The 26,811-nt window shown below is 44.6% G+C and overlaps 1 protein-coding gene across 1 annotated transcript in view; it reads left to right on the top strand.

The window, feature by feature from the left end:
- ITPR3 (inositol 1,4,5-trisphosphate receptor type 3) overlaps positions 1 to 26,811 on the top strand; it is a 544,698-nt gene that overhangs the window by 388,074 nt on the left and 129,813 nt on the right. The window contains exon 46 of the mRNA XM_082246986.1: positions 3,475 to 3,561. Coding sequence (XP_082103112.1) covers positions 3,475 to 3,561 — 87 coding nt within the window. The remainder of the gene's footprint in view (positions 1 to 3,474; positions 3,562 to 26,811) is intronic.

Genomic DNA, 26,811 nt, shown 5'->3' with positions numbered 1-26,811 from the left:
AAGGGGTCCAAGAACAGAGCCTTGGGGGACCCCCACAGAAAGGGGAAATGGAGAGGAGGAGACAGAGTTGTAGGTAACACTGCAGGAGCGGCGCTGTGATAGGTAGGAGGAGAACCAGGATAGAGCAGATTCTTGGGGGCCAAGGGAACAGAGTTTATTGAGAAGGAGCGGGTGGTCAACAGTATCAAAGGCCGCTGAGAGGTCAAGTAATAGGAGTGTGGAGTAGTCGCCATTGGTTTTAGCAGTTAGTAAATCGTTAGGGAGTTTGGGTAAAGCAGTTTCTGTGGAGTGCTGCGAGTGAAAGCCAGACTGTAGGGGTTATTTTCACTGAGGTAGGAGCTAAGACGGTTGTAGACTAGGCGTTCTAGAAGTTTAGAGGTGAATGGGAGCAGTGAGATTAGTCTTTAGTTGTTCAGGTTGGTGGGGTCCAGTGAGGGCTTTTTAAGTATGGGAGTGATTTGCACATGTTTTAGAGGGGAGGGAAAGGTGCCACTAGATAGGGAGAGATTGAAGATTTGACTCCAACAGGTTTTCTTCTAAGATTACCCTGTATTTGGCTCTATCCATCTTCCCATCAACTCTGACCAGCTTCCCTGTCCCTGCTGAAGAAAAGAAGCCCCACAACATAATGCTGCCACCACCATGTTTCACGATGGGGGTGGTGTGTTCAGGGTGATGTGCAGTGTTAGTTTTCTGCCACACATAGAGTTCTTCCATATGTTTGCTGTGTCCCCCACATGGCTTCTTTGCAAACTGCAAATAGGATTTCTTATGGCTTTTTTCAACAACGGCTTTCTTTTTGCCACTCTTCCATAAAGGCCAGATTAGTGGAGTGCACAATTAATAGTTGTCCTGTGGACAGATTATCCCACCAGAGCTTTGGATCTCTGCAGCTCCTCCAGAATTACCATGGGCCTCTTTACTGCTTCTCTGAATAATGCTCTCCTTGCCCAACTTGTCAGTTTAAGTGGACAGCCATGTCTTGGTAGGTTTGCAGTTGTGCCATACTCTTTGCATTTTCAGACGATGGGTTGAACAGTGCTCCGTGAGATGTTCAAAGATTGGGAAATTTTTTTATAACCTAACCATGATTTAAACTGCTCCACAACTTTATCCCTTGTCTGGTGTGTTCAACTTGTCTGGTGTGTTCCTTGGCCTTCATGATGCTGTTTGTTCACTAAGGTTCTCTAACAAACCTCTGAGCTTTTCACAGAATTTATACTGAGATTAAATTACAAATTGGGTGACTTTAAATGCAATTGGTTCCACTAGATTCTAGTTAGGGTTATCAGAATAAAGAGGGCTGAATACAAATGCACGCCACACTTTTCAGATATTTATTTGTAAAAAAAATTGAAAACCATTTATCATTTTCCTTAAACTTCACAATTAAGTTCCCCTTTGAGTTGGTCTATCAAAATCCTAGAAAAATACATTTAATGTACATTTTTGGTTGTACCATGACAAAATGTGGAAATGTTCAAGGGGTATGAATACTTTTTCAAAGCATTGTAACTGTGTATAACAGTTACAATACCAAAAACAAGCTGCCAACAATTATAAATTGTATGAATTGCAGGCACCTGTCATTACCTACTCATACTGGAACACTTTAATTGTGCAAGGCTGCAGCACTTCATAGTAGCATCAAAGTTTGCCCCTTCCTGTCTCATGATCATTCCTATTAGCAATTGAGGTATCCTAACATAGTGATAGGCCAACAAAATCTGTGCCAGCAAGTGTCCAGTCAGTCCGTGCCAGATAAAAGTGGTCTTGTGAAAAATCTAAGCAACAATGGAGCAAAAAAAAAAAGTGGCAGTAGTCTGCTCCGGCCTCATGGAGCTAGAGCTTAGATCCTTCCAGGAGGGCAAAGCTGGTGCCCCTGGCAACACAGTTTGGTGGATGACCTCCTTTGTCAAGCCCTGTTTGCTGTGTGGTGAAGGCTGTTATTTTATATATTTAGTGGCAGGAAGGAGGATCCCTGGATTGTAAAAAATGTTTAAATGCATTGCAAACCATAATTTAAACTTAAAATATACAATAATTGTTTTTTTTTTTTATTTATGAAAAAGACAGCGTAGAAAATATATATTCAAAATATAAATATATATTGAAATGTTTTTTATTTACAGCTCATATTTTGTGTTTTAAAAGCTTTAGATACATTTTTCTATATTTTTCCTTTATATTTTAAATGTTTTTAAAAACCCTGGCTGTGCTCCCACCAACCAGAAGGATCTGAATCTAGGTTCACGAGGCCAGCACAGAGTACGGCTACCTATTTCTCTTTGCTCCGCTTTTTCCTGGGTTCTTCACAACACCACTGTCATCTGCTCAACTACAGACCTGAAAAACCTGCATCACTGGCCTGGACTAACAACTCCTGGCAGTCACAGGGAGCTTTCAGATTTAACTGCTCCCTAGGAAATCCACCACTTCACAGAGTTGTGAGCTTTTAAACAGCGATTGGAGCAAGTGTCATTAATGCACATTCTCCAACCTCCCGTTGGCTGTGACTCACTTCAGCCTTTATGGTATCTACGCCTGTGTTATATGCTTTTTGTCTTTTGATTATGACATTTGTAGTCCTCCACCATATATGGCTGCAAGATATAGTTGATATTGTTATTTTATGTGAGCTATTCCATGTAAAACTCTGCGACAATGAAAATGTATGTAACCCTTCTCCTTATTTTGTAATAAGCAACTTATTTTATGAACGCAACATGATCAATAAATACAACTAGGTGTACCCACAGACAGTTATGTGGGCTGAACATCTTCTACCAAACAGTGATCTCATGTCTATGTGTCCCTGCAGACACTGCCAGTCAGTGGTTCTCAGAGTAATGATCTGATTCAGTTGCTTGACCCCCAAGTTAAGCTAACGATGGAGGCATGGTTGGTACATAGCATAGACAATAATAGGGACAGTTCTGCTGGCAGAAAACTGGCAAATCTCTGTGTTTTCCAAACTCACAAAGATTTTTTTTAAATTGTAGTAATTTCAGCCAATTTTAGCACAATCAGAGCATGTTATGTCTTTATTGTTTTTGGAGAGCCCAAACCTTTAGCATTGGCTAAATTAAACTTCCAGCACACTGAACAATATTTTGTTGTTCTGCTTTGCAGCATCAAACTAATTGGATTGACCACAGTCACAGGAAAATGTGGAATTCTCATGTAGTGTCATGTGTTATATACATTCTTCTGATAACTGGTAGCTTTATTAGATTACATAGCAGGGGGTGCTTGGTTCGGAGTCTCCCTTTAATACGTGGCTGTAGAAACCCACCCTTTTATTTCCCTTTAACAGTGGAAATGGCAAGTTCATATAAGTGCAGTTAGTGGCATATTGGATTTTTTTCTGACATCTCTTGTTACATCTCTCTGACATTGCTATGTTAACATCCTACTACAGTATGTCAGATTTTTTCCTTATTTATGCACAATCCACTTGTTGTTATATTGTAGCTGGCGCGACATAACAGACATCTTCAACAACTTATGAAGCCAGTTCGAAGGATTCAAGAAGAAGAAGGAGAGAGTATCTCTACCATGGTAATTATGGTTGGAATTGCTTGTCATTGTAAATGAATGTAAATCTGTTAAACCACAAATCCATCTTTTGTCCTATTTAACTATTAATGTGTTTGAATGTTCTTCTAGAGCTATCGCTCCCTGTCTCTGTCACCAGCATCATTTTCTTTGTCACTGTCTTCTTTCAGACACACTTGTTAAACCATCAGCGGGTGAAATTCACAAGACTGTTTCACATTCCACATGAATTCCAAATTCTCTTGACAGTACTGAGTAATTAAATAGGACAAAGTTCATTCATTTATTAACTTAAATGGTGAAACAGTCAAGTGTAAGGAAGCCCTAATTGCTAACATTTATCAGGCCATCCAACTTTTCAGGGATGTTTGATTGCTTTATATTGATATATTTCTCCTGGGTTAACTAGGGTTATATATAAAAGTTTCATCATCTCTCATCTCGATCAGCTTTTTAAATACCACAGCTAAATTATCAACTTAAATGGTGAAAAGAGGAACACTTCACAGACTAGCATATAAGTAGTAGCACACATTCAGAAGTTGCAGTATGTCATAAGGTATACAAGGATAAAGACCTGAAAATGCCTATTATTTATATGCCATTGTTCTCAGACTACAAAAAACATAATTCCCATGGCCATGAAAAAGAATAAAATGCTATTTTATTAACCTTTAAATCTCAAATATTGCTATTTGGGCTCATTTCTGGCCTCAGATCACAGGATGCACACGTATAGTATAGATTACCGGTATTTAAAACTGTGATTAGCAGTAGAAGTAAAACTATAGAGCCTGTGTGATCACTGAAGGGCTGGATTATCACTTTCATAACCAGGGGTCATCAATGTCTAGAAGTGTGCAGAAAAAAATGACAATTACAGCATTAAACAGATGAACACTGTCTCTCCTTAGATGCAGTGGCAGCTGCAGGGTAATGCCCCATACACACGTGCAGATTATCTGCAGACTTTTGTCTGCAGACTTACCAAAACCATATAATATGAGGTCAAACCTAAACACTTTCAATTTGTATGCAATCCGGCAGGCCCTTGCACTACATAGAAAAGGTAAGTCTGCAGACAAAAGTCTGCAGATAATCTGCATGTGTGTACGGGGCATAAAGGCCTATTGCTTATGTCAGTTAAACCTTCAGCCTGCATGTGATAATTCTGTGGCAGCTGACATACCAGTCATTTGATTAGGAATGATTCACCGATTGTCAGTGGGGACTGGACCTGTCATGGACATTATGGATTGAGAGCCCCCAGTCATGCAAAGTGTTGGTTGGTGGCTCTCAAAGGGAGGATGCTTGTTAAGGCTCACTAACACATGTAGAGGAGTAAGAGAAAAGGGACACATCCTAAAATCCACTATTCAGTAATGAGCTCTATTGTTGATACTGATATGTATGTCCGTTGCCAACAATAATGGGGGTTCATGCACACACTTTCATGCAGTTCTGGTGCACGAAATAGCATATTGCTGGTCTGCTTTGCAATTGTTTACAGGGACTGTAACCTATCAGTGACAGCCTGAATTGGGAGCCTCAAGCTATGCAAAGGGCATAGTGCTGGCCTGCTTGGTAAAAGTCCATTTAAACAAAACTTTGTGCTGATAGTGCCAGATGCAAAAGTTATTTGGCCTGGTATCAGCCTACTGCAGTCCCTGTACATCACTGTGCTGCTTTCCATGTCAGTGTCCAGTAACTAGCTTGGAGAGGATGAACTAAGCAAAGGGACAGTAGGTTACATGATGGTAGCCAACAGATTGAGGACATTATGAGGTTGATTTACTAAAACTGGAGCACACAGAATCTGGTGCAGCTATGCATGGTAACCAATCAGCTTCTAACTTCAGCTTGTTCAATTAAACTTTGACAAAAAAAACTTAGAAGCTGACTGTATATTAAAGAAACTGAACTACCCAACTAGTGCCATCATCCAAAGTAATATAGAAATGGGAATTTGTGGGGAGTCTTTGGGCTGGAAAAACCAGAACCCAAATTGATTCATCACAAAGACAGAAAACTGGACTTTCTAAGGCACATCATAAAATGAATCGTAGCGACTCACAGATTCTTTTTAAACTTAATTTTATTACAAAAAAGAGTTACAATAAAATATTTGAAAGGACAGAGTGTCCCAACAAAACATGTAAGACATGTGTGAAGACAGTGAATTATTTAAAAAAACGAATAGCCCAAGACTATTGTAACCCATATAATCTCCAATGAGAATGGGAAAATAGTGTGGGTTATTAAAGGTTCACAAAGTTATTTGAAATAACATCATAAGATATATAGTCACATCTGACATTTGGGTCTACGCGTTTCGCAGCGTGCTTCTTCAGGACCGTATTTATACATCAGAAGTTTCTGTACTAGAGTGTAGCCAAAGTTTCTGGCTACACTCTAGTACAGAAACTTCTGATGTATAAATACGGTCCTGAAGAAGCACGCTGCGAAACGCGTAGACCCAAATGTTAGATGTGACTATATATCTTATGATGTTATTTCAAATAACTTTGTGAACCTTTAATAACCCACACTATTTTCCCATTCTCATTGGAGATTATATGGGTCAAAATAGTCTTGGGCTATTCGTTTTTAAATAATTCACTGTCTTCACACGTCTTACATGTTTTGTTGTGACACTCTGTCCTTTCAAATATTTTATTGTAACTCTTTTTTATAATAAAATTAAGTTTAAAAAGAATCTGTGAGTTGCTACAATTCATTTTATGATGTGCCTTAGAAAGTCCAGTTTTCTGTCTTTGTGATGAATCAATTTGGGTTCTGGTTTTTATAGCCCAAAGACTCCCCACAAATTCCCATTTCTTCTCTCCTTAGAAGCTGACTGGTTTCTATTCAGAGCTGCACCAGATTTTCCACTCTCAGTTTTTAGTAAATCAACACCTATCTGGCAGAAAAAAAGTATTGCAGGGGAATTCTCTGGATTGCAACTGAATATTGCAGTAAAAGCTGTTATTTTCTATTTATTTTTTTAATGGGTTAATATTTTTGTTTTGTTACATTTGTTTGGTGTTCTGCTTTAAGGTTTACCATTAGAAATTTTGATGAATTCTTTTGATCTAGTGGTATGATGGAGACAACCACAAACAAAAAAGGTATAACATGGTCAAAAACACAATTAATGAAACTGCCCACATTAAATTATTTACAGTTTGATAAGGATACTAATGTTTTTGGTGGTTTGCGAAGGGAAATGCTCATCAATAATTCAGATAAGAAAGTATAATAGCACAACAATAAATAGTGGAATGAATTAAATATGACAATATTTCAGCAGACATACACATTATGTACAGCTTCATGGGGAGTACAGACTTTTTTTTTCTTTAATTTTCATTAAAACTTTGTTTAATTGTTTCCAGTGTGTGGGACTACTACCCTGGTACTACAATGACTAGTACCCTGGTACTACAGTGTGTAGTAAATGTGACTCAGCAAGTGTATGAAGATTTTATTCATTTGTTGACATCAATGATATTTTAAGGTTTAAACTATCTTTATTCATAACATCCGATGAGAACAAGATAAGAAATGAAAGCAATAAAGACAAAAATTATAACCAGTAGTAAACCTGTTACAGTTAAAATGAAACATATCAGAATATCTTTAACTGCTTGGCAATAAAAGAGACTTATAATTATCTTAAAGCGGAACTAAACTGCATCTGAGCACCACAAACCAAAAATGCTATTTAATTCATTTTTAACCCCGTCCTACACAGCCTGTTGTAAAAGGATGGCCAAGCGGGAGCACTGTGGTTCTAGGATGACGTCATATAATGGATTGGTCACGATCTGTCACCCACCATGTCCACCGGGCAAGGCCGATGACAGATCACTGTACCGGCCCGCTGCAAGTACCATGTGACTACTGTGGCCAATCACAGCAGGTAACACGACAGCTGTACACAATGAAAGGCTTTTTTTATGAATGCCTTTCATTGTGTACTATTGTAATGAACTCTGTGATTGGTCACAGTCATCACATGGTACAGGCATGACCAATCATAGCCCATTTGTACTATTTGATTAACTGTGGTCAATTACAGCTAATCACAATAGTGAACCCTGAATGAGCAGTTTTCATTTAGAAAAAAATGGTTGCTAAAATTCACAGTTATAAGCAACCATAGTGTGTAAAAAGAAAAAAAAATCCTGATCACCTCCCCAGAGTAGTAGAGTGTTACTATGATAAACACTGTACAGTATGTTAAAAAAGAAGAAATGTAATAAAAAAATTGAAAAAATATTATATATATTTTTTTAACATTCTGTCACCAGTCAGTGTCCCTGATCTCCACCACACCAGTTATATGATAACACTTTACTGCACTGGTGATAGTATGCAAAATATTATAAAATAATGTTTTTCAATTTCTTAATTTTTCAAAAAACTGTGACAAAAATCTTCAAAAAACTTACTAAATACCTTGGACTGCCTCCTTTCCAAAAAGGGGTAATTTGGGGGGTATTTGTACTGCATTTTCGTGCCTCAAGAAATGAGATGGCTGTCAGTACATTAGGACTAATCGATTTTCAGATATATATTTACCATAGTTAGTAGACTCTATAACTTCCCTACAGACTAAATAATATACATGGATTTGGGTTATTTTCACCAAATAAATGTAGCAGAATACATTTTGGTCTAAATTTATAAAGAAAGATAATTTATTTGCAAACATTTATAACAGAAACAAAGAAAAACATGTTTTCTTTTTTTAAAATATCAGCTTTTTTTTATTTATTTAGCAAAAAACAAAAAAAAAACCCAGTGGTGCCTAAATACCACCAAAAGAAAGCTCAATTTGTGTGAAAGAAATTATGCAAATTTCATATGGGTACAGTGTTGCATGACCCCGCAATTGTCATTAAAAGTGTGACAGTGCTGAAAGCTGAAAATTGGCCTGGGCAGGAAGGGGGTAAAAGTATCTGGTATTAAAGCGATTAATATTTAGAGAAAACTAGCCTATCCATTTATGTCTCCATGCATTATTTTGCTGAGAAATCACTTTGCAATACACCCCTTAGCATTTCTTGGGTAAGGATGATGTTTCATGTAGCATTTACCCCCTAGAATCCGTTTGTCTAGCTCAGGCATGCTGGCAGGAGGGTATGCTTAGCTGAGAAAACCCTTTCTCCCCTCCTGAAGACTCCTGGGATGTATGGAAATCAGGCCTAGGAAGTAACTAAAAAAAAAAAAAAAAGGTTTAAAACAAGTAAATATGATATACCTTTCTATTAATTTACTAATGCTAGCAGCATAGGGCCCCTTGCACACAGGCGTCATCATTTACTAAAGTTTACTCAGGAACTTCTGACGCTCTTAAAAAACTGTGTGTAAAGACCTGAGTAATGTTGGGTATAGTAAAGGAAACAAGGGCGCCAGGTCAGAGAAAAGTTAAAATAACAACAAATTTATTGTAATGCACTTACATATAAAAGAATCAGCATCAGCACTCAGATGAAGGACATGAATCCCCAAAGATGAAGTACCGGGGGGTGGTGTGGATCGAGATCGCATGCACCCACTGTCCACAGGTCCAGAGATGGAGGATGAGGGGTGGATGGTCCGAGGATCCCGAGGGAAGGGGATCTCGTTGTGCCTCCTCTTCCTGGGGACATCAGCGGCGCTTGGCCGCAAGCCAGATACAGCGTCACAAGACACTGCCGGTTCCTCCACGGAAGCCGGCAGGAGACAGCTGGGACTGTGGAGACGGCGGCCATGTTTGTGTAGTCTGGTGGCCATTTTCTTGTAGTTTTCCATTACTATTAATCAGGGACCATGTTTTTGAAGACTATGGGGAGGTGATTCGGTGGTGGGCCTCTGGTGGCAGTTCTATGAACTTCCTCTTCCTCTTTGATCACCACGCGGTGTGCAGCCTGACACTCTGCATCCGCATCTGTGAAGGGGGTGGTGAGTCCCTGCGGGGGGTTTTTTGCTCTATCTTGCTGCTATAGCATATTTGGTGCACTGGGACTTGTAGTACCGCTGGTGCAGCGGTGGGTTGGTATTTTTTTTTCACAGCAATTTTACACATTTTGCTGGCGGTTCCAGGTTAACCTATGGAGTCCCCTGGAGCACGTGTCCCCACCGGACTCCCCTCTCTGAGGCTGCGGGACCTGGGGGGTCCCAGTCCGCCCTGTCTGCTATGACGGCAGTCCTGCAGTCACTGGTGTCTAAAGTAGATTTGGACCTCCAAAATAGGACAAGTAAAAAACATCCTCTGCCTTCACCTGCATCCTCTGCCTCCCCAGATTCTGAGGTGGATTTGGCCGCCGCGGATGCATGTCACCCTACTGGGTCTGCGTCCAAGCACCCTGAGTGTTCTGATAGGTGATTGCCAGACCATTATTCTTGATCTTTAAGGATAGTTTACAGACGGGTATGGTGCCAGCTGATTGGAAAAAAGCCAACGTGGTACCAATATTTAAAAAGGGGCCGAGAAATATCCCTGGTAACTATAGGCCGGTCAGCCTAACATTAGTAGTCTGCAAGATTTTGGAGGGGATGTTAAGGGACCACATACAAGACTTTAGTAATGAAAACGGTATTATTAGTAGTAATCAGCATGGATTCATGAAAAATCGTTCTTGCCAAACCAATCTATTAACCTTCTATGATGAAGTGAGCTGCCACCTAGATAAAGGTAAACCTGTGGATGTGGTGTACCTGGACTTCGCAAAGGCCTTTGACACCATTCCCCACAAACGCTTACTGTTCAAACTAAGGAAGGTAGGTATGGACCATAAGGTGAGTACCTGGATAGAGAACTGGCTCCAGGGGAGGTTGAAAAGGGTGGTGATTAATGGGGAGTACTCAGATTGGGCGGGTGTGGAAAGCGGGGTCCCCCAGGGTTCTGTCCTGGGGCCAATCCTGTTTAATTTATTCATAAGTGATCTAGAGGAGGGGATATCGAGCAAAATCTCAGTATTTGTGGATGATACTAAACTAAGCATGCCAATATCTTCTGGGCAGGATGTGGAAACCTTACAAGCGGACCTGAACAAAATTATGGGGTGGGTAACTACATGGCAGATGAGTTTTAATGTTAAAAAATGTAAAGTAATGCACCTGGGTGCCAGAAACCAGAAAGCAAGCTACTCACTGGGGGGGCCTGTGGGTGAGTCTAGGATGGAAAAGGACCTGGGGGTACTGGTAGACAACAGGCTTGGCAGTGGCATGCAATGCCAAGCCGCTGCAAGCAAAGCAAGCAGAATACTGGGATGTATAAAAAAGGGGATTCACTCCAGAAATAAAGAGATTATTCTTCCACTCTACAAGACTCTGGTCCGGCCACATCTGGAGTATGCTGTCCAGTTCTGGGCACCGGTCCTCAGGAAGGATGTGCTGGAACTGGAGAAAGTCCAGAGAAGGGCAACAAAAATAATTTAGGGGAATGGAGGACATCAGCTATGAGGAAAGACTGCAAGCACTGAACTTATTCTCTCTGGAGAAGAGACGATTGACGGAAGATATGATATCAATGTACAAATATTGTACTGGCAACCCTAGCATATGGAAAATCCTATTCAGAGAAAGGAAATACAATAAGACACGTGGCCACTCACTAAAACTAGAGGAAAGGCAGTTTAACCTTAAAATACGCAGAGGGTTCTTCACTATAGGAGCAGTAAGGATGTGGAATTCTCTTCCGCAAACAGTCGTATCAGCAGGGAGCATTGATAGTTTCAAAAAACTATTAGATGGGCACCTTAAAGACTACAACATACAGGGGTATGCAATGTGCGGTTAACAGTAGACACACACACACACACATCATAGGTTGAACTGGATGGACTGATGTCTTTTTTCAACCTCACTAACTATGTAAATATGTAACTATGATAGTGAGGATTATTCCTCTTCCATTACAGTCGCGCATGAAAAGGCGCTGGTGGATGCATTGATTGTATAAGTGCAGGAAACTTTATAATTTGTCGCAAGTCAGTGGCGTTCCCCCAAACACACTGTCGGGGTCCCTAAGCACTTTGCTAGAAGGTATTTGTTTGAAGAGTTCCTGCTAAAGAAACTGCCAGTACCACCTGTGGTGGACTCTCTGGTTTCCAGGTTGAATAAAGCCACCCTCCTTCTCTCTGTCCTTTAAAGACCTCTTTGACAAAAGAGCTGAATATCTGGTACGATACCTTTTCACCATGGCTGGTTCCATTCTGCAGCCAGTGTTTGTCATAACCTTGGTTTCACAGACATTAATGGAATGGGCTAAGCTTCTGCGCCAGGATTTGGATGGTGGACAACATCCTCCTGACCTGGCGGTCCAGGGGTTGCAGTATATCTGTGATGCCTCTCTGAATGCAACACCCTTAGCCTGAAGGGTGTCTGTGACAGCGGTGACTCTGCACCTCTGATATGGCTTAAATACTGGTCTGCGGACCAGGCTTCCAAGAAGGTATTGACTGATCTCCCTTTTGTAGGAGACCGCTTCTTCGGTGCTTCCATGGAGGAGATCATTAACGGTCTTACAGGAGGTAAGAGTACTCTGCTTCCACAGTCTGCCAGGAGTGAAGAGATTAGTCGCAAGCTTGGTCCTTTCTTCTCGGCCCATAAGTGGTCCTTTCGTCCTTCGGATCTTAGGACCAGGAATCAAAATGCACCCGTAACCCTGCAGCGGGTTCCAAGAGGCCCTGGCCGAGTAAGTCAAGAGCGGGCCCCCCTGGGTTCCGCAGACGAGCTCACTTCTGCCTGAAGGGGTGCCCTCACCAGTACTTGGGGTGGGGGGACGTCTTTGCTTATTTCCAAAACCGTGGACCTCCTGGATTCAAGACAAATGAGTGCATGAGTTGATTCGATCCGAGTACAAGATTGAGTTTCGGTCCTTGCCTCCGGCAAGATTCTTTCCTTCCAGTCTGCGTTTGTCCCCAGATTGTCTACAAGGTCTTCTTGGGGTGGTACAGGATCTGCTCTCCCAGGGGGTCATTGTACTGGTTCCGTAATTGGAAAGCTTTCAGGGGTTTTGTTCAAACCTGTTTACTGTTACCAGGAAGGAAGGAAAGGTCCGTCCCATTCTGGATCTCAAGTACTGGACGGTGGTCACAACGGATGCCAGCCTCTCCAGATGGGGAGGTGTCTTGGGTACGGACCCGGCTCAGGGGGTTTGGACTCGGAAGGAGTCCAGGCTGCCGGTCAATATCCTGGAAATTCGGGCAGTCAGGCTTTGCCCAATTTATTGGATGTATAATCTGCAGGGGCGCCCGGTGAGGATTCAATTGGACAATGCCATGGCTGTGGCTAATGTCAATCATCAAGGGGTTACCAAAAGTGCCTTAGCAGCCCAGGAAGTAGCCAGCATTCTAAGATGGTCAGAATGCTTTGTTCCAGCCATCTCTGCCATGCATATTTCAGGGGTGGAAAATTGGTAAGCGTATTACCTAAGTCGGCAGAAGTTGGATAAGGGAGAATGGTTTCTCCACCAGGAGGTGTTTCATCAACTGTGCCTCAGGTGAGGGGCTCCCGATGTGGACCTGTTAGCCTCTCGCCTCAACAGGAACGTGCAGAGGTTCCTAGCAGGGTCTCGGGATCCTCTGACCGATGCCACAGAGGCTCTTGTAGCTCCTTGGAGACAATATCTGCTAAAGTATGCATTTCCTCCGCTGACTCTTCTCTCGAGACTTCTGCGAAGGATCGAGGCAGAAGGGATTCCAGTCATCCTAGTGGCACTGGACTGGCCTCACAGGCCCTGATACACAGACCTAGTACTGCTGGTCTCTGATGTCCCTTGGAGATTCCTTCTCAGAGAAGATCTGTTAACTCAAGGACCAATCTTCCATCCTGCTTTACAGTCGCTGGCTTTGACGGCCTGGCTATTGAAAGCCAGGTGTTGAAGGATAGAAGGGTGTCTGAATCAGTGATTCCTACATTGATAAAAGCTAGAAAATCTACTTCTAGGAAGATTTATCATCGAGTCTGGAGGGCGTACATTACTTGGTGTGAGTCTCGAGGGGTTTCCCCCATTCCTTCTCGGTGTCTCATGTCTTGGAGTTTCTCTAAAAAGGGTTAGATCAGTGTTTGGCCTTGGGTACCATCAAAGGCCAGATATATGGATGTTTTGGCATCTGCAGATGCTTCTTTTGGCCGTAAGGTTTTGCGTGCTGCTGTTGGAGAGGTTTAGTCCTCTTTGAGGGTGTATTTGTTATTTTTGTCAGGTGAGCTCCAGTTGTTCCTGGTGGAGCTCTTGTTTTGCCGGGTTGACTATATTTAGCCTTTGGAAGTGTGTTTATTTCTTGCTGTGTTGTTCCCACCCCTCATATTGACACTGCTTTGGGACGTCCTATTGGTCAAGAAGATATGGAGCTGTGTTCGTAAATGAACAAAAGAGAAAACTGGATTTTTGTCTTAGCATAAAAATCCTTTTCTCTGATTATCTCTGACAGACACAGCCCCCGCCCCTCTATTGAGTTGGGTTTTATGTTCTTCTGACACTGCTTGTTACAAAACTGAAGTTCTATAGCAGGAAGTGGGAGTATACCCCCTGGGGCTGCCCTATAGGCGTGGTAAAAAAAATTTCTGTCTAGTGTCCTACTTCTATGGAGAGCAGCATAAACCCATTGGTCAAGAAGATATGGAGCTGTGTCCGTCAATGAACATCAGAGGAAAGGATTTTCTCTTACGTCCTCCGACAGTCGCCGCCTCTTCATATTCGTCACATATGGGGTATTAGACTTTGCTCCGAAGGAGTAGCTAGGCAACAGAATATGTTAACATTAAAGCTTTTAACATATCCCACCCTCAAGGGGTGGTCCCCTCAGTCAATACCCTCCTACTTCCTGCAACCATATCTCAGTTTTAATGTCTAGCTTGTCAGGAGTGGCTGGCTCTCTCTGTGCTGGGGCTTTGTGCCCCAGACTCTTTCTTCTTTTTTGATTTTTTGTTTGAGTTTTCTCTCTACCTTTACTTAGCTGTTCTTTTTGTCAGCTTTAGTTAGTTCTTCGGATGAAGAGGATCATGCGGGCTGGGTCTCGGGCTGATCCCCCTGGTCGCAGGTCATGGGTCAGTGGCTTCCCAGCCTGCCATCGAGCGTTCAGCCAGGTAACGCTCCTGGCACAGTGAACGACCCATCCCTGTTCGGTGCAGGGATGATTGGTGAGGTGGCTACCTCACTGGACGCTGTGCGGTTTCTTAACCCCCATTTTGTGCGTCTTGTATGCGACTCTCCCTGCCTCATGTGCAGCGGCTTGTTCGCCTGTGCGGGTCCCCCACGCCACTGTGAGGTAAGTGTATTTATGTGGGGACCTGTCTGTCTGGGGGGGTGTCAGTCTGGGACTGTGTAACCTGCCGCCGCGCGTGTTAAAGGGGCAGTTAACCCTTTATTATCCGGCATTTGTTATAGGGGCAATGGATTCTCAGGAGGGCAAATTTCCTACCGCCTTGGTGGAAAGCCAGGGGACCGCTGTTTCCCCCCCAGGGGGGGATTTAGCCACTATTGTGGCTGGCCTTGCTGCTCAGGTGCAGATGCTGGTGGCTGCTCAATCTACTAAAAGACCCAGAGTTGCTCTTTCCTCTGATTCTGAGGGTGAAGGTGATGGGGTTGTTATGGCGGGGGCCTCCTTATCGGGGTCCCGCTCCTCCCTGGATCTAGTGGGGTCCGAGGTGGAGGCTGACGTTGAAGGGGTTGATAATTCTCCCCCTGGTTCGCCTGAAGAGCTTGCAATCATGGATGAATTGATTGCTTCCATAAAACAAACGCTGCGTTTGCAGGATGAAGTGTGTCCCCCCGCTGCCTTGGCGGCTTATGGGACGCAGAGAAAACGCAGGACGCCACAGGTTTTTCCCTGCAATGATGATTTTCAGCGCGCTGTTAAGGAACAATGGCGCAATCTGCGCAAACCTTTTGCTGTACCAAGTAGGTTCAAGCTGCGTTATCCTTTCTCGCCTTCCACTGATGAAAGGTGGTGTGTGCCACCCCCAGTGGATCACGCAATTGCGGTTTTAAACAAATCCACTGCGATTCCTGCAGAGGATTCCCCTGTGTTCCGTGATGCCACGGATAGGAGATTGGAGTCTCTTGCCCGTCATACTTATTCTGTTACGGGTTCTATGCTTAAGGCTCTGTTTGCCTCTCTCATGGCGGCCCAGGCGGTCGCAAGTTGGACGCAGATGCTTAGGCGCGTCCTAGTGGCCGATTCGGCCTCGCCGGCGACCCTGGATATGGTGGATCAAATCCACCAGGGTGTCATGTATCTGTGTGATGCGGACTTGGACCTAGTCCCGTTGGCTGCACGTGTACACAGCGTGGCGGTGTTGTCTCGCCGCCTGGTTTGGTTGAAATGTTGGTCGGTGGACCAGTCTTCACGTAAGACCTTAGCCAATCTGCCTTATGATGGGTCTCGCCTTTTTGGGGAGTCCTTGGATGTGTTGATTAAGGGGATCACCGGAGGTAAGAGCACTCTCTTGCCCCATTTCCCCAAGGCTAAGGGGGCTTCTGGGAAGAAGCATGCTAATTTTCGGCCCCCTCAGGGGTCCTTTCGTGCCTTTCGGTCGCACTACAAGGGCAAACCGTTCAAAGGTCAAGGCTCTCAGAAGAAGCCCTGGTCTGGAAAACAGAAGTCCGGTCAATCCGGATCCGCAGCCCATAACAGTGCGGCCTGAAGGGGCGCCCTCACCCAGTTTTGGGGTGGGGGGACGCTTGCTCGGTTTTCTTCAGCCCTGGTTGGCCCGCGTGCGGGACAGATGGGTTCAGGAGATCGTTCGATCTGGTTACAAGATCGAGTTTCTCTCTCGGCCGGAGAGCAGATTTTTTCCCTCAAATCTTCAACTGTCTCCAGAGCGTTTGCGGGACCTGCACCTGGCGGTGCGGGACCTGAGGGCTCAGGGAGTGGTAGTTCCGGTGCCTCATCGGGACAGATTTCGGGGGTTTTATTCCAATCTGTTCACCGTGCCCAGAAAGGAGGGCAAGGTTCGTCCAATTCTGGACTTGAAGGCTCTGAACCGCTCTGTGCGGGTTCGCAAGTTCCGCATGGAATCCCTGCGGTCGGTGGTGGCTGCCCTGGTTCCGGGGGAATTCATGGCCTCCATCGATTTGAAGGATGCGTATCTTCACATCCCCATTTTCGAGGGTCACCAGAGGTACCTTCGATTTGCCATTGCGGAGGATCACTACCAGTTCGTGGCGTTGCCTTTTGGTCTCGCCTCGGCTCCGCGGGTTTTCACCAAGGTGCTTGCACCGGTTCTGGCATTATTGAGGGCCCAGGGCATTTCTGTCCTGGGGTATTTGGACGACATTCTGGTTCGGTCTGCGACCAGCCAGGGTCTGGAGAAGGACCTGTCTGTCACGATGCAAACTCTGCAGGAGTTTGGTTGGACGATAAATTTTCCAAAGTCGACACTGAGTCCGTCGGTTCGTCTTCCCTACCTGGGAATGATTCTGGACTCGGTGCAGGCGAAGGTCTTCCTGCCGGAAGACAAACTCAGGACTCTTCAGGAGGAAGTCAGGTCCCTCAGGGACGTTCCGCACTCGTCTCTGCGGACGTGCATGAGATGTCTGGGATTGATGGTCTCGGCCTTCGAGGCGATTCCCTTCGCCCAGTTTCACACGCGGGGTCTCCAAGCGGAGATCCTGTCCATGTGGGACGGGCGACCTCAATCTCTGGATCTTCAAATCTCGTTGAGTCATCGCACCAGAAGAGACCTTCTGTGGTGGCTCCAGTCCCCGATGGTGTCCGGGGGCAAGTCGTTTCGTCCTATCTTGTGGACGGTGATCACCACGGATGCCAGCCTGTCGGGCTGGGGTGGTGTTCTGGGCGTTCTGTCCGCCCAGGGAACTTGGTCGGAGGGGGAGTCTTCCCTTCCGATCAACATTCTGGAATTGCGTGCGATAAGTCTCTGTCTTCATCGCTGGACGGACCGGCTGCAGGGCTGCTCGGTTCGGGTGCAGACGGACAATGCCACGGCGGTGGCCTACATCAACCACCAAGGGGGCACCAGGAGTGCCCGATCGGCTCGAGAAGTGGCCGACATCCTGTCTTGGGCCGAGACTCATGTCCCGGCGATAACGGCGGTTCACATTCCGGGGGTGGAGAACTGGCAAGCGGACTATCTGAGTCGCCAGACCCTGGATCAGGGGGAATGGTCTCTCCACCCGGCTGTCTTCCAGATGTTGTGCGCGAAGTGGGGTCTTCCAGATGTGGACCTATTCGCGTCTCGTCTCAACAACAAGGTGAGAAGGTTCGTGGCAAGGACACGCGACCCTCGGGCAGACGCGCCGGACGCGTTAGTGGCCCCGTGGCATCAGTACAGGCTGATGTACGCGTTTCCACCGATTCAGTTGCTGTCCAGGTTCCTTCGCAGGTTACACTCGGAACGCAGCACGGTGATTCTTGTGGCACCGGACTGGCCTCGCCGGTCCTGGTACGCAGACCTCGTGAATCTGGTGGTCGACGCCCCGTGGCGTCTGCCTCTTCGAGACGATCTCCTGTCTCAAGGACCGATATACCATCCTGCTTTACAGTCGCTGGCTTTGACGGCCTGGCTGTTGAGACCGAGGTCCTGAAGGAGAAGGGTCTCTCCCCAGAGGTCGTTCATACTTTGATCAACGCGAGGAAGTCTTCCTCGGGGAAGGTTTATTACCGTACTTGGAAGGCCTATTTTGCCTGGTGTGAGTCCAGGGGGTTTTCACCCCGCACGTACTCGGTTTCCCGAGTGCTGTCTTTCCTTCAAACGGGTGTCGATCAGCGTTTGGCACTGGCTACGATAAAGGGTCAGGTGTCTGCGCTGGCCGTTCTGTTTCAACGTCCCGTGGCTTCCAACTCCTTGGTTGGCACTTTTGTTCAGGGTGTGCGGCATCTGGTTCCTCCTAGGAGGGATCCTTTGCCCCCTTGGGACTTGAATCTCGTTCTGTCTGTGTTGCAACGTGCTCCTTTTGAACAGATCAGGGAGATCTCGTTGTCCATGTTGTCCAAAAAGGTCGCCTTTTTGGTGGCGATCACTTCGGCTCGCAGAGTGTCGGAGCTGGCAGCTTTGTCCTGCAAGTCTCCGTATCTGGTTGTTCATTTGGATAAGGTGGTCTTGCGACCTAATCCTTCTTTTCTTCCGAAACGAGTTTCAGAATTCCATCTTAATGAGGATATTGTCTTGCCTTCGCTGTGCGCGAAGCCTAAACATCCAAAGGAGGTGAGATTACATTCTCTGGATGTTGTTCGGGCGGTAAGGGTTTACCTTAAATCGACTGAGTCTTTTCGAAAGACGGATTCCTTGTTTGTTCTTCCAGAGGGTCCTCGGAAGGGCATGGCGGCGTCGGCCTCTACCATCGCAAAATGGATCAGGCAGACCATTGAACAGGCCTATGCTTTGCAGGGGAAGGTTCCCCCTGTGCCTGTGAAGGCGCACTCTACTAGATCTCTGAGTACGTCTTGGGCCTGTCGTCATGGGGCTTCTGTAGCCCAGGTGTGTAAGGCGGCGACTTGGTCGACCGTGCACACTTTCACAAAATTCTACAAAGTAGATGTTCAGGCATCTGCGGATGCTTCCTTTGGCCGCAAGGTTCTTAGTGCGGCGATTCCCTAGGGTCCCTTGTGGGGACCTCTGGCTGTTGGGATAAGTTTTTTTATCCCCTGGTTATTTGTCTTTTCCTGGGTTGTTGCTCCTGTTGAGCACCTGTTTTTTCCTGTTGCCCAGCTGGGTTCCTTCCTTTGGTAAGGTTCCTTTCTTTGATGCGGAGACTGCGTTGCCTTTTCAGCGGCGACTGTCGGAGGACGTAAGAGAAAACGGAATTTTTGTAAAATCTTACCTGTAAAATTCCTTTCTCTGAGTCCTCCGACAGTCGCCGCCCCCGCCCCTCTTTTGGGGTTTGGTTGTATACTCTACTGCTATTCCACTAAAACTGAGATATGGTTGCAGGAAGTAGGAGGGTATTGACTGAGGGGACCACCCCTTGAGGGTGGGATATGTTAAAAGCTTTAATGTTAACATATTCTGTTGCCTAGCTACTCCTTCGGAGCAAAGTCTAATACCCCATATGTGACGAATATGAAGAGGCGGCGACTGTCGGAGGACTCAGAGAAAGGAATTTTACAGGTAAGATTTTACAAAAATTCAGTTTTACTGTAAGACAAAAATCCAGTTATTTTTGTTTTACTGCTCTGTACTCAAAGTTGCATTACTGATCTTTACTCAGCTGGTTGCAATGTCGAATAGACAACAATGCATCTCCATTTCATAGCAGTAAAAAACTCCATGTTTTTTAATCCCTTGTGCAATAGGCCTAAGGATTAAAAAATAGTCAATGTTGATTGACAGAGTGAAGTTCTGCTTTAAGTTAAGGTATGAAGAAAGGACAGAGAAAAATATATATGTCTGACTCGCACAGTACATGACACAGGCTTGATAATCATAAACTCTAGGTTTTAGGTTTCTACGTTTAGGTAATTAAATACTGGCAAAAAGTGTACTCCAACAACCTTCCCCACTTCATGATTCCTCAGTTTTTTGCCAGTGTCCTTAGACAATAGACCTCCTCCCCATTATGGAGAAGTGTTCAATGCTTCATTTCAGTTGGTTTTCTTTATTTTCTCTCTATCTAATTTTGGATTTTCTAATCATCTCCTCACTGCCTTTTACTATAACAAAAGAAACAGGGTATCTGAATTTGAAAAACCATGGGAACTGTAACCGGACCCACAGTGTGGGGATGACCTGTAATGTTGCTTCCCCATCACCTTGGCACTGGCTGCAAAGAACGTAGTTAGCCACTGGGTGCTAAACAGGTTTAGGACTGTGGTCCATTCCTATGGCTCCCAGACCCTGGAGACTCCTCCAGGAGTATGTCCAAAGGGATGAATGATGACTTGACCTTTATAGGGACCAGCAACATGGACAGGTAAGATTTGTATAGTTATTTCTGTTATCGGACTGATAGTATAGATCTACAGCAAGTAGGAGAATGAGAATCTCCATAACTTACTTTTCATGGCACACTTAATTATTTATTGTATTTGTTTTAATATAAAACTATCAGGAAGCCAGGATTGCGTTTTAGTATATTCAAAGAGTGTTTATACCTTCAGACTTGGGAGTAAAAATTCCAGCATTCAGAGCTCAGTCTCACGTGGATGACTAGGTGTTACATAGATCTCACTATTGCCATCCCTTCTGTCCAGAGCCCCTTTTAAGACCTTTTGCCATGGGGACTTCAATACAGGATGGTTGATACTTGGGTTGTTGTGCAACCTTCTGTGGACACCAATACCTCACTTCCACACCTTCATAGGGGAACACCCTCACTGACAACAATGACAGAAACCTGGCAGAAATGCAGGCAAACACTTGCTCTGCTGAAGTTTTGCAAAAACTTAAATCACTCAGAATGGCAATGTTTCCCTTGCACTGGTCTATATAAACAAGTTAGATTTCCCTGCAACTATGTCAGGCTTTCTCAGACAGTCAAGGAGTGGTAGAAACAAAGGGGAATGAAGATGATCCAAAGACAGTGCTAGACAAGGCAGCAAAAGATTCCTCACCCCCAGGCTTCTATACACCTGACACTATGGCTTCATGCAAAATGTTTGCAAATGTACAAACGCTCACTTCTGCTTTATGCAAAATCCTAAACATTTGATTCTCCTCCATCTTGCCTCTCTATATACTAAGGGACTTACAAAGTTTAAAAAGACCTTCTACTTTTATGAAGAAATAGAATGGGCAATTTATGATTCGGGTACTACTGAAAATGTTTTCATGTTTTCACTCCTCTGAGAATCATTGCCAAGCTATATCCAATGTAAAAACAAAAGATAGTGGTTATTGTGGTAGTAGATCTTGATGCCTCAGTCCTAAATAAACATCCTACTGTTCCTATATAAGATGCTCATTTATTCATGGATTCTGCAGACAGAACATTTGAGATGTTTTTAAAGGCTGTCTTTATGCTTGCAGGCCCAGCCCTCCAACCAGCTATTGCTGCAAATTCTGTTTGTCAAACTGCAGCTACTGGTAACTAGACTAGGACAGTGAAATAGAAATATAGCAGCATTGCTGGGCCATGAATCTTTTCTTACCATTTTCTAAAGTTACTATATGCTCCCTACTCTGTCCTTGTGCTTTTCTCTGCTTTATAAATTTAGTTTGCTGTAGGACGGCGTCAGTATTACCAGTGGCTCTTACACCAGACATCAAACACTGAGGGAGAATCATTGTCATCTGCAAAGAAAATCCAGTGTGTTTTACTAAGGTCCTATGTCAACAGGCTTTTGTTTGCTTCAAACGGGTTTTGCATTCGGATACAAGTCAATGGGAATACAAAGTCTGCTTGAAGCAGGTCAAAGGAGGTCAACTTCAGGTCACATGCACATGTTAATGAATTCTAAATGATCTCAGAAGTGTCTCAAAATTATGTCTAACTGATGCCCTAAGCACAGCTCAAAGCCTGTTGAAACATGCCATAAGGCAATATATTTTGTAGAAGAAATTTTAATAAAGTCTAGTAACACAATAGAAAATTGAATTTCAAGTTAATTAAAAGAAAACTGGTTCTTTGACAATGTTAATTTAGTTTTTTTAAGTTTATACTTTTAAGACTAGATGGCCATATAGCATGAGTGCACATCTATGAGTATAATTGATGGGGAATGTTAAACAGCACTGCCACAGACCACTGATGGGGTGTGTGTTTAAATAGCGCTGTAACTGAGCACCAGGGAGGGGGGTGCTTGAGGTTAATTGTATTGGGGTAAACAATGTGAGCTATGTGGGACTTTAGGTGAGACACCAGCAGGTATGCCCAGCGTCTCCATCCCTGTATCAGAAAAAATTAATTGAAAAGGATTAAGAGAGGTGCATGGAAGCCAGCCAGCCCCCAGTCTGATGTACTCACCCTCCAGTCTGCCACCAACCAAGTAGACCTGTCTCATGATATAAATAAAGAACAGGGGTTTAGTTGACATGCATTTGCAAACGCATGTGTAAGCTGCAGGGCCACTACACGGCACCCTGTTTTACCTGCTGTCCTAACACTTTTAATTTGAGTGTCTCCACACTGGGAGCACATGGCTGCTAATGGATGGATAGGAGGCAGGTGGGAGGGAGCAGCCCAAACCTCCCCCAACCCACCCCCATCCATGACTGGTCTAGTATCTCAAAACTCTAATAGCAAAGTTCTTGTGATGGTACAAACTGAAAACGACCAGCTGAGAAGCATACACCTCCAACCCCTTGGCGGATGCAGTGTAAAACACAGATTGGGACTTTATATGAGGCAATTGGCCTGTATAGCACAGTGCCTCCATCCCTAATTTCATAAATTATTTGGGACTTTACATGAGACAAGCAGGTCATGCTATGGTCTCTATCCCTATATATATGAAAAAACTGGGGTCAAATCAGACTGCATCTACCAAAAACGCACGAAAATCGCACGGTGGGACTTTAAATGAAGCACCAGCCTGTAGGCAAGGTGCCTCCATCCCGGGTTACATAAACAATGTGGGATATGTGGAACTTTAGGTGAGACACCAGCAGGTATGGCCAGCGTCTCCATCCCTGTATCAGAAAAAACAAATTGAAAAGGATTAAGAGAGGTGCATGGAAGCCAGCCAGCCCCCAGTCTGATGTACTCACCCTCCAGTCTGCCACCAACCAAGTAGACCTGTCTCATGATATAAATAAAGAACAGGGGTTTAGTTGACACGCATTTGCAAACGCATGTGTAAGCTGCAGGGCCACTACACGGCACCCTGTTTTACCTCCAGTCCTAACACTTTTAATTTGAGTGTCTCCACACTGGGAGCACATGGCTGCTAATGGATGGATAGGAGGCAGGTGGGAGGGAGCAGCCCAAACCTCCCCCAACCCACCCCCATCCATGACTGGTCTAGTATCTCAAAACTCTAATAGCAAAGTTCTTGTGATGGTACAAACTGAAAACGACCAGCTTAGAAGCATACACCTCCAACCCCCTGGCGGATGCAGTGTAAAACACAGATTGGGACTTTATATGAGGCAATTGGCCTGTATAGCACAGTGCCTCCATCCCTAATTTCATAAAATATTTGGGACTTTACATGAGACAAGCAGGTCATGCTATGGTCTCCATCCCTATATATGAAAAAACTGGGGTCAAATCAGGCTGCATCCACCAAAAAGCGCACAAAAATCGCACGGTGGGACTTTCAAATCTGTAAAGAAAAGCGCACGCAACCTCGGGCAATAACGCTTTAATAAAGGACAATTGTGGACTCCGGCTTTGGCTGAGGCGCCGTAGATCATGTCGATATAGTGTGCAGGCGCACTAGAACCGGCATCCGGTGACCAGGCAACACAGGAAGTGAAGGAGAGCGGGGATACAGCGGCGGCAGCCGCGGATGAGGAGACCGTAGAGTCACCATCTGGAGGGACGGGAGGAGCGAGTAGCTCCTGTTGGAATGCTGTAAAGCGATTGTCTTAAAGAAAAAGTGTGAGTGCAATTCCAATGTACTGTGTTATTGTCCTTTATTAAAGTGTTATTGCCCGAGGTTGCGTGCGCTTTTCTTTACAGATTTGAATTGTTTTGATCCGCCCCCCCCAGTGGAGTGAGAGAGGAGCAGCAGCAACCAGGACATTTCAGCTAAAAAACATACAAACAAAGGAGGTGAACACATGGACAGCGCCATGGGCTGGTGAAGTACTCCTCTTTGTACTTGTTGTATATCAGCATGTGCAGGATTTGTCCTTTTTGATTGTCACGGTGGGACTTTAACCACCTAAGCCCCGGAAGATTTTACCCCCTTCTTGACCAGGGCCTATTTTGTGATTCGGCACTGAGTGATTTTAACAGACAACTGCACGGTCGTGCGACGCTGTACCTAAACGAATTTGATGCCCTTTTTTTCCCCACAAACAGAGCTTTCTTTTGGTGGTATTTGATCACCTGTGCGATTTTTTGATCATGCGCTATAAACAAAAAAAGAGCGTCAATTTTGCAAAAATAACAATATTTTTCAAATTTTTTTATATGAAATTCCCCCCCAAAAAATTAAAAAATCAAAATTTTTTTAACATTTTAGGCCAATTTGTTTTATGCTACATATGTTTGGTAAAAAAAATTGCAAAAAGCGTATTTTGATTGGTTTGCGCAAAAGTTATTGTGTTTACTAACTAAGGGAAAGATTTTTGTCATTTTTATTGTTTTTTTTTTAATGAGTAATAGCGGCGATCTGCGATTTTTTTTGCGGGACTGCGACATTGCGGCGGACAGATCGGAACCTTGACTGACATTTTTGACACTTTTGGGGTTACCAGTGACATTACTACAGTAATCAGTGCTATACATATGCACTGTTACTGTAAAAATGACACTGGCAGTGAAGGGGTTAACTTTTTTTTTTGAGAGGGAGGGGTTAAGTGTGTCCCTAGGGGTGTGTTTCTTACTGTGATTGGATGTGGCTTGATGTGTAAGAACAGAGATCAATGGTCCTACATAGCAGAACCGTATGATCTCCATTCTTACACAGGGAAGAATGACAGGCGGCTTTGTTTACATTAGCCGCCTGCCTTTCTTCTGGTGTAACGGACGATCGCGAGTGCCCGTTGGACATCGTGTCCGCCAGGCACACGCGCGGGGGGGGCCGTGACCGAGTGGGAACACACCTCCGGCGGTGCACGCTCGCTCCCTAGAGCCTCACAGGCTAGCGGCGTAGCCCTACGTCGATTTGCCTGTGAGGGGCTGACCACCGCAGTAAATAGTCGTGCGGCGGTCGGCAAGTAGTTAAATGAAGCACCAGCCTGTAGGCAAGGTGCCTCCATCCCGGGTTACATAAACAATGTGGGCTATGTGGGACTTTAGGTGAGACACCAGCAGGTATGCCCAGCGTCTCCATCCCTGTATCAGAAAAAAATTAATTGAAAAGGATTATTGGGGGGGAATGGAAGCCAGCCAGCCCCCAGTCTTATGTGCTCACCCTCCAGTCTGCCACCAACCAATGAGACAGGTCTACTTGGTTGGTGGCAGACTGGAGGGTAAGTACATCAGACTGGGGGCTGGCTGGCTTCCATGCACCTCTCTTAATCCTTTTCAATTGTATTGGGGTCACTTACACCAATGTGGGGCTGCAGTCTGTGAAACCAATACAGAGGTTTATTATTGCACCCACTGACACAAATGTTTTGAGTTATTATTGCAGCCACTGACACGATTGCTGAGGGTTTTATTGCTTCTACTGACACAAATACTGGGGGATTTTATTGCTGCTACGGACACCAAAGGCAAAAGGTTATTATTGGGTCCACTGACACCAGTGCAGTGGGTTATTAATTTGTCCACTTACACCAACAACAGGGGTTTTTGATTGAATTCACTGACAACAATGCTGGGGTTACTTTCACTGCCACTAACACCACGGGGCTTATTTTACTCCCTTTCTCTTCTGCATTGCAGAATGCTGCAAAACATGCAGCGGGACCAATATCTTTGGGTGCTGTGGTGGATTACATTTATTTTCAGTGGGCTGCCTAACTTGACACATGGCATCTCAAAGAATTAAAATGGACTGCTATTTGCAGCCCTCTTGAAGTGTTAAAGGCTGCACTTGAGGCTACACATATCTTACAAGCTGACTATCACCACTGTACAGTCAGGGGGTTGCAGGTGTGAGTAAATTTTTCCTAATTAGACATATTATCTTCATCAGAGAGTACAAGACACAGGCAAAGTATTCATAGACCCTGGGTTATAGGCTAATACCCTCAGGTGATTGAACATTGGCAAGCTTTTAAGGACACATCCCCAGGGAGCCCCTATAACCCTACCCAACTCTTTGAATACTCAGTTTTGTAGCAAGTGATGTTCTGTACTCCAAGATATGGAATTTACAGATACGTCAAAATTCCTCTTATCTTAATCATACAGTACTGTTAAGATTTGTGCCTATGTCTATGGACCTCTTCTCCTTCACAGAGAAATCACTCTTAACATAACTAAATTATTATTTTATTTTCCTTTAATACTTTATCCTTGGATTCTTCATTCAACAACTCATTGGCTTCTAATGGCACAAATCGGTTTCAAAATAACTTAAGTAAACTTTCAGAGTTGTATCTGGATCCCACGCTTTGGGGACAGTCTATAATGTTGCTCTGGACACTGGATTCTGCATGGGCGCTCATCTTGTCATTTAATGCAATGCATGTAGTCAGCTGCAGGTCCATTCCTATGGAACCCAGTCTTTGAAGACTGGGGTAATGGCCTCTGATTTGGGCAAAGTTTGGACTTTACATACAATCCAGCATCGTGCACAG

The sequence above is a fragment of the Pelophylax lessonae genome (assembly GCF_965119305.1).
Source record: "Pelophylax lessonae genome assembly, chromosome: 2".
NCBI classification, from domain to species: Eukaryota; Metazoa; Chordata; class Amphibia; order Anura; family Ranidae; genus Pelophylax; species Pelophylax lessonae.
This window is presented reverse-complemented; position numbering and strand designations above follow the sequence as displayed.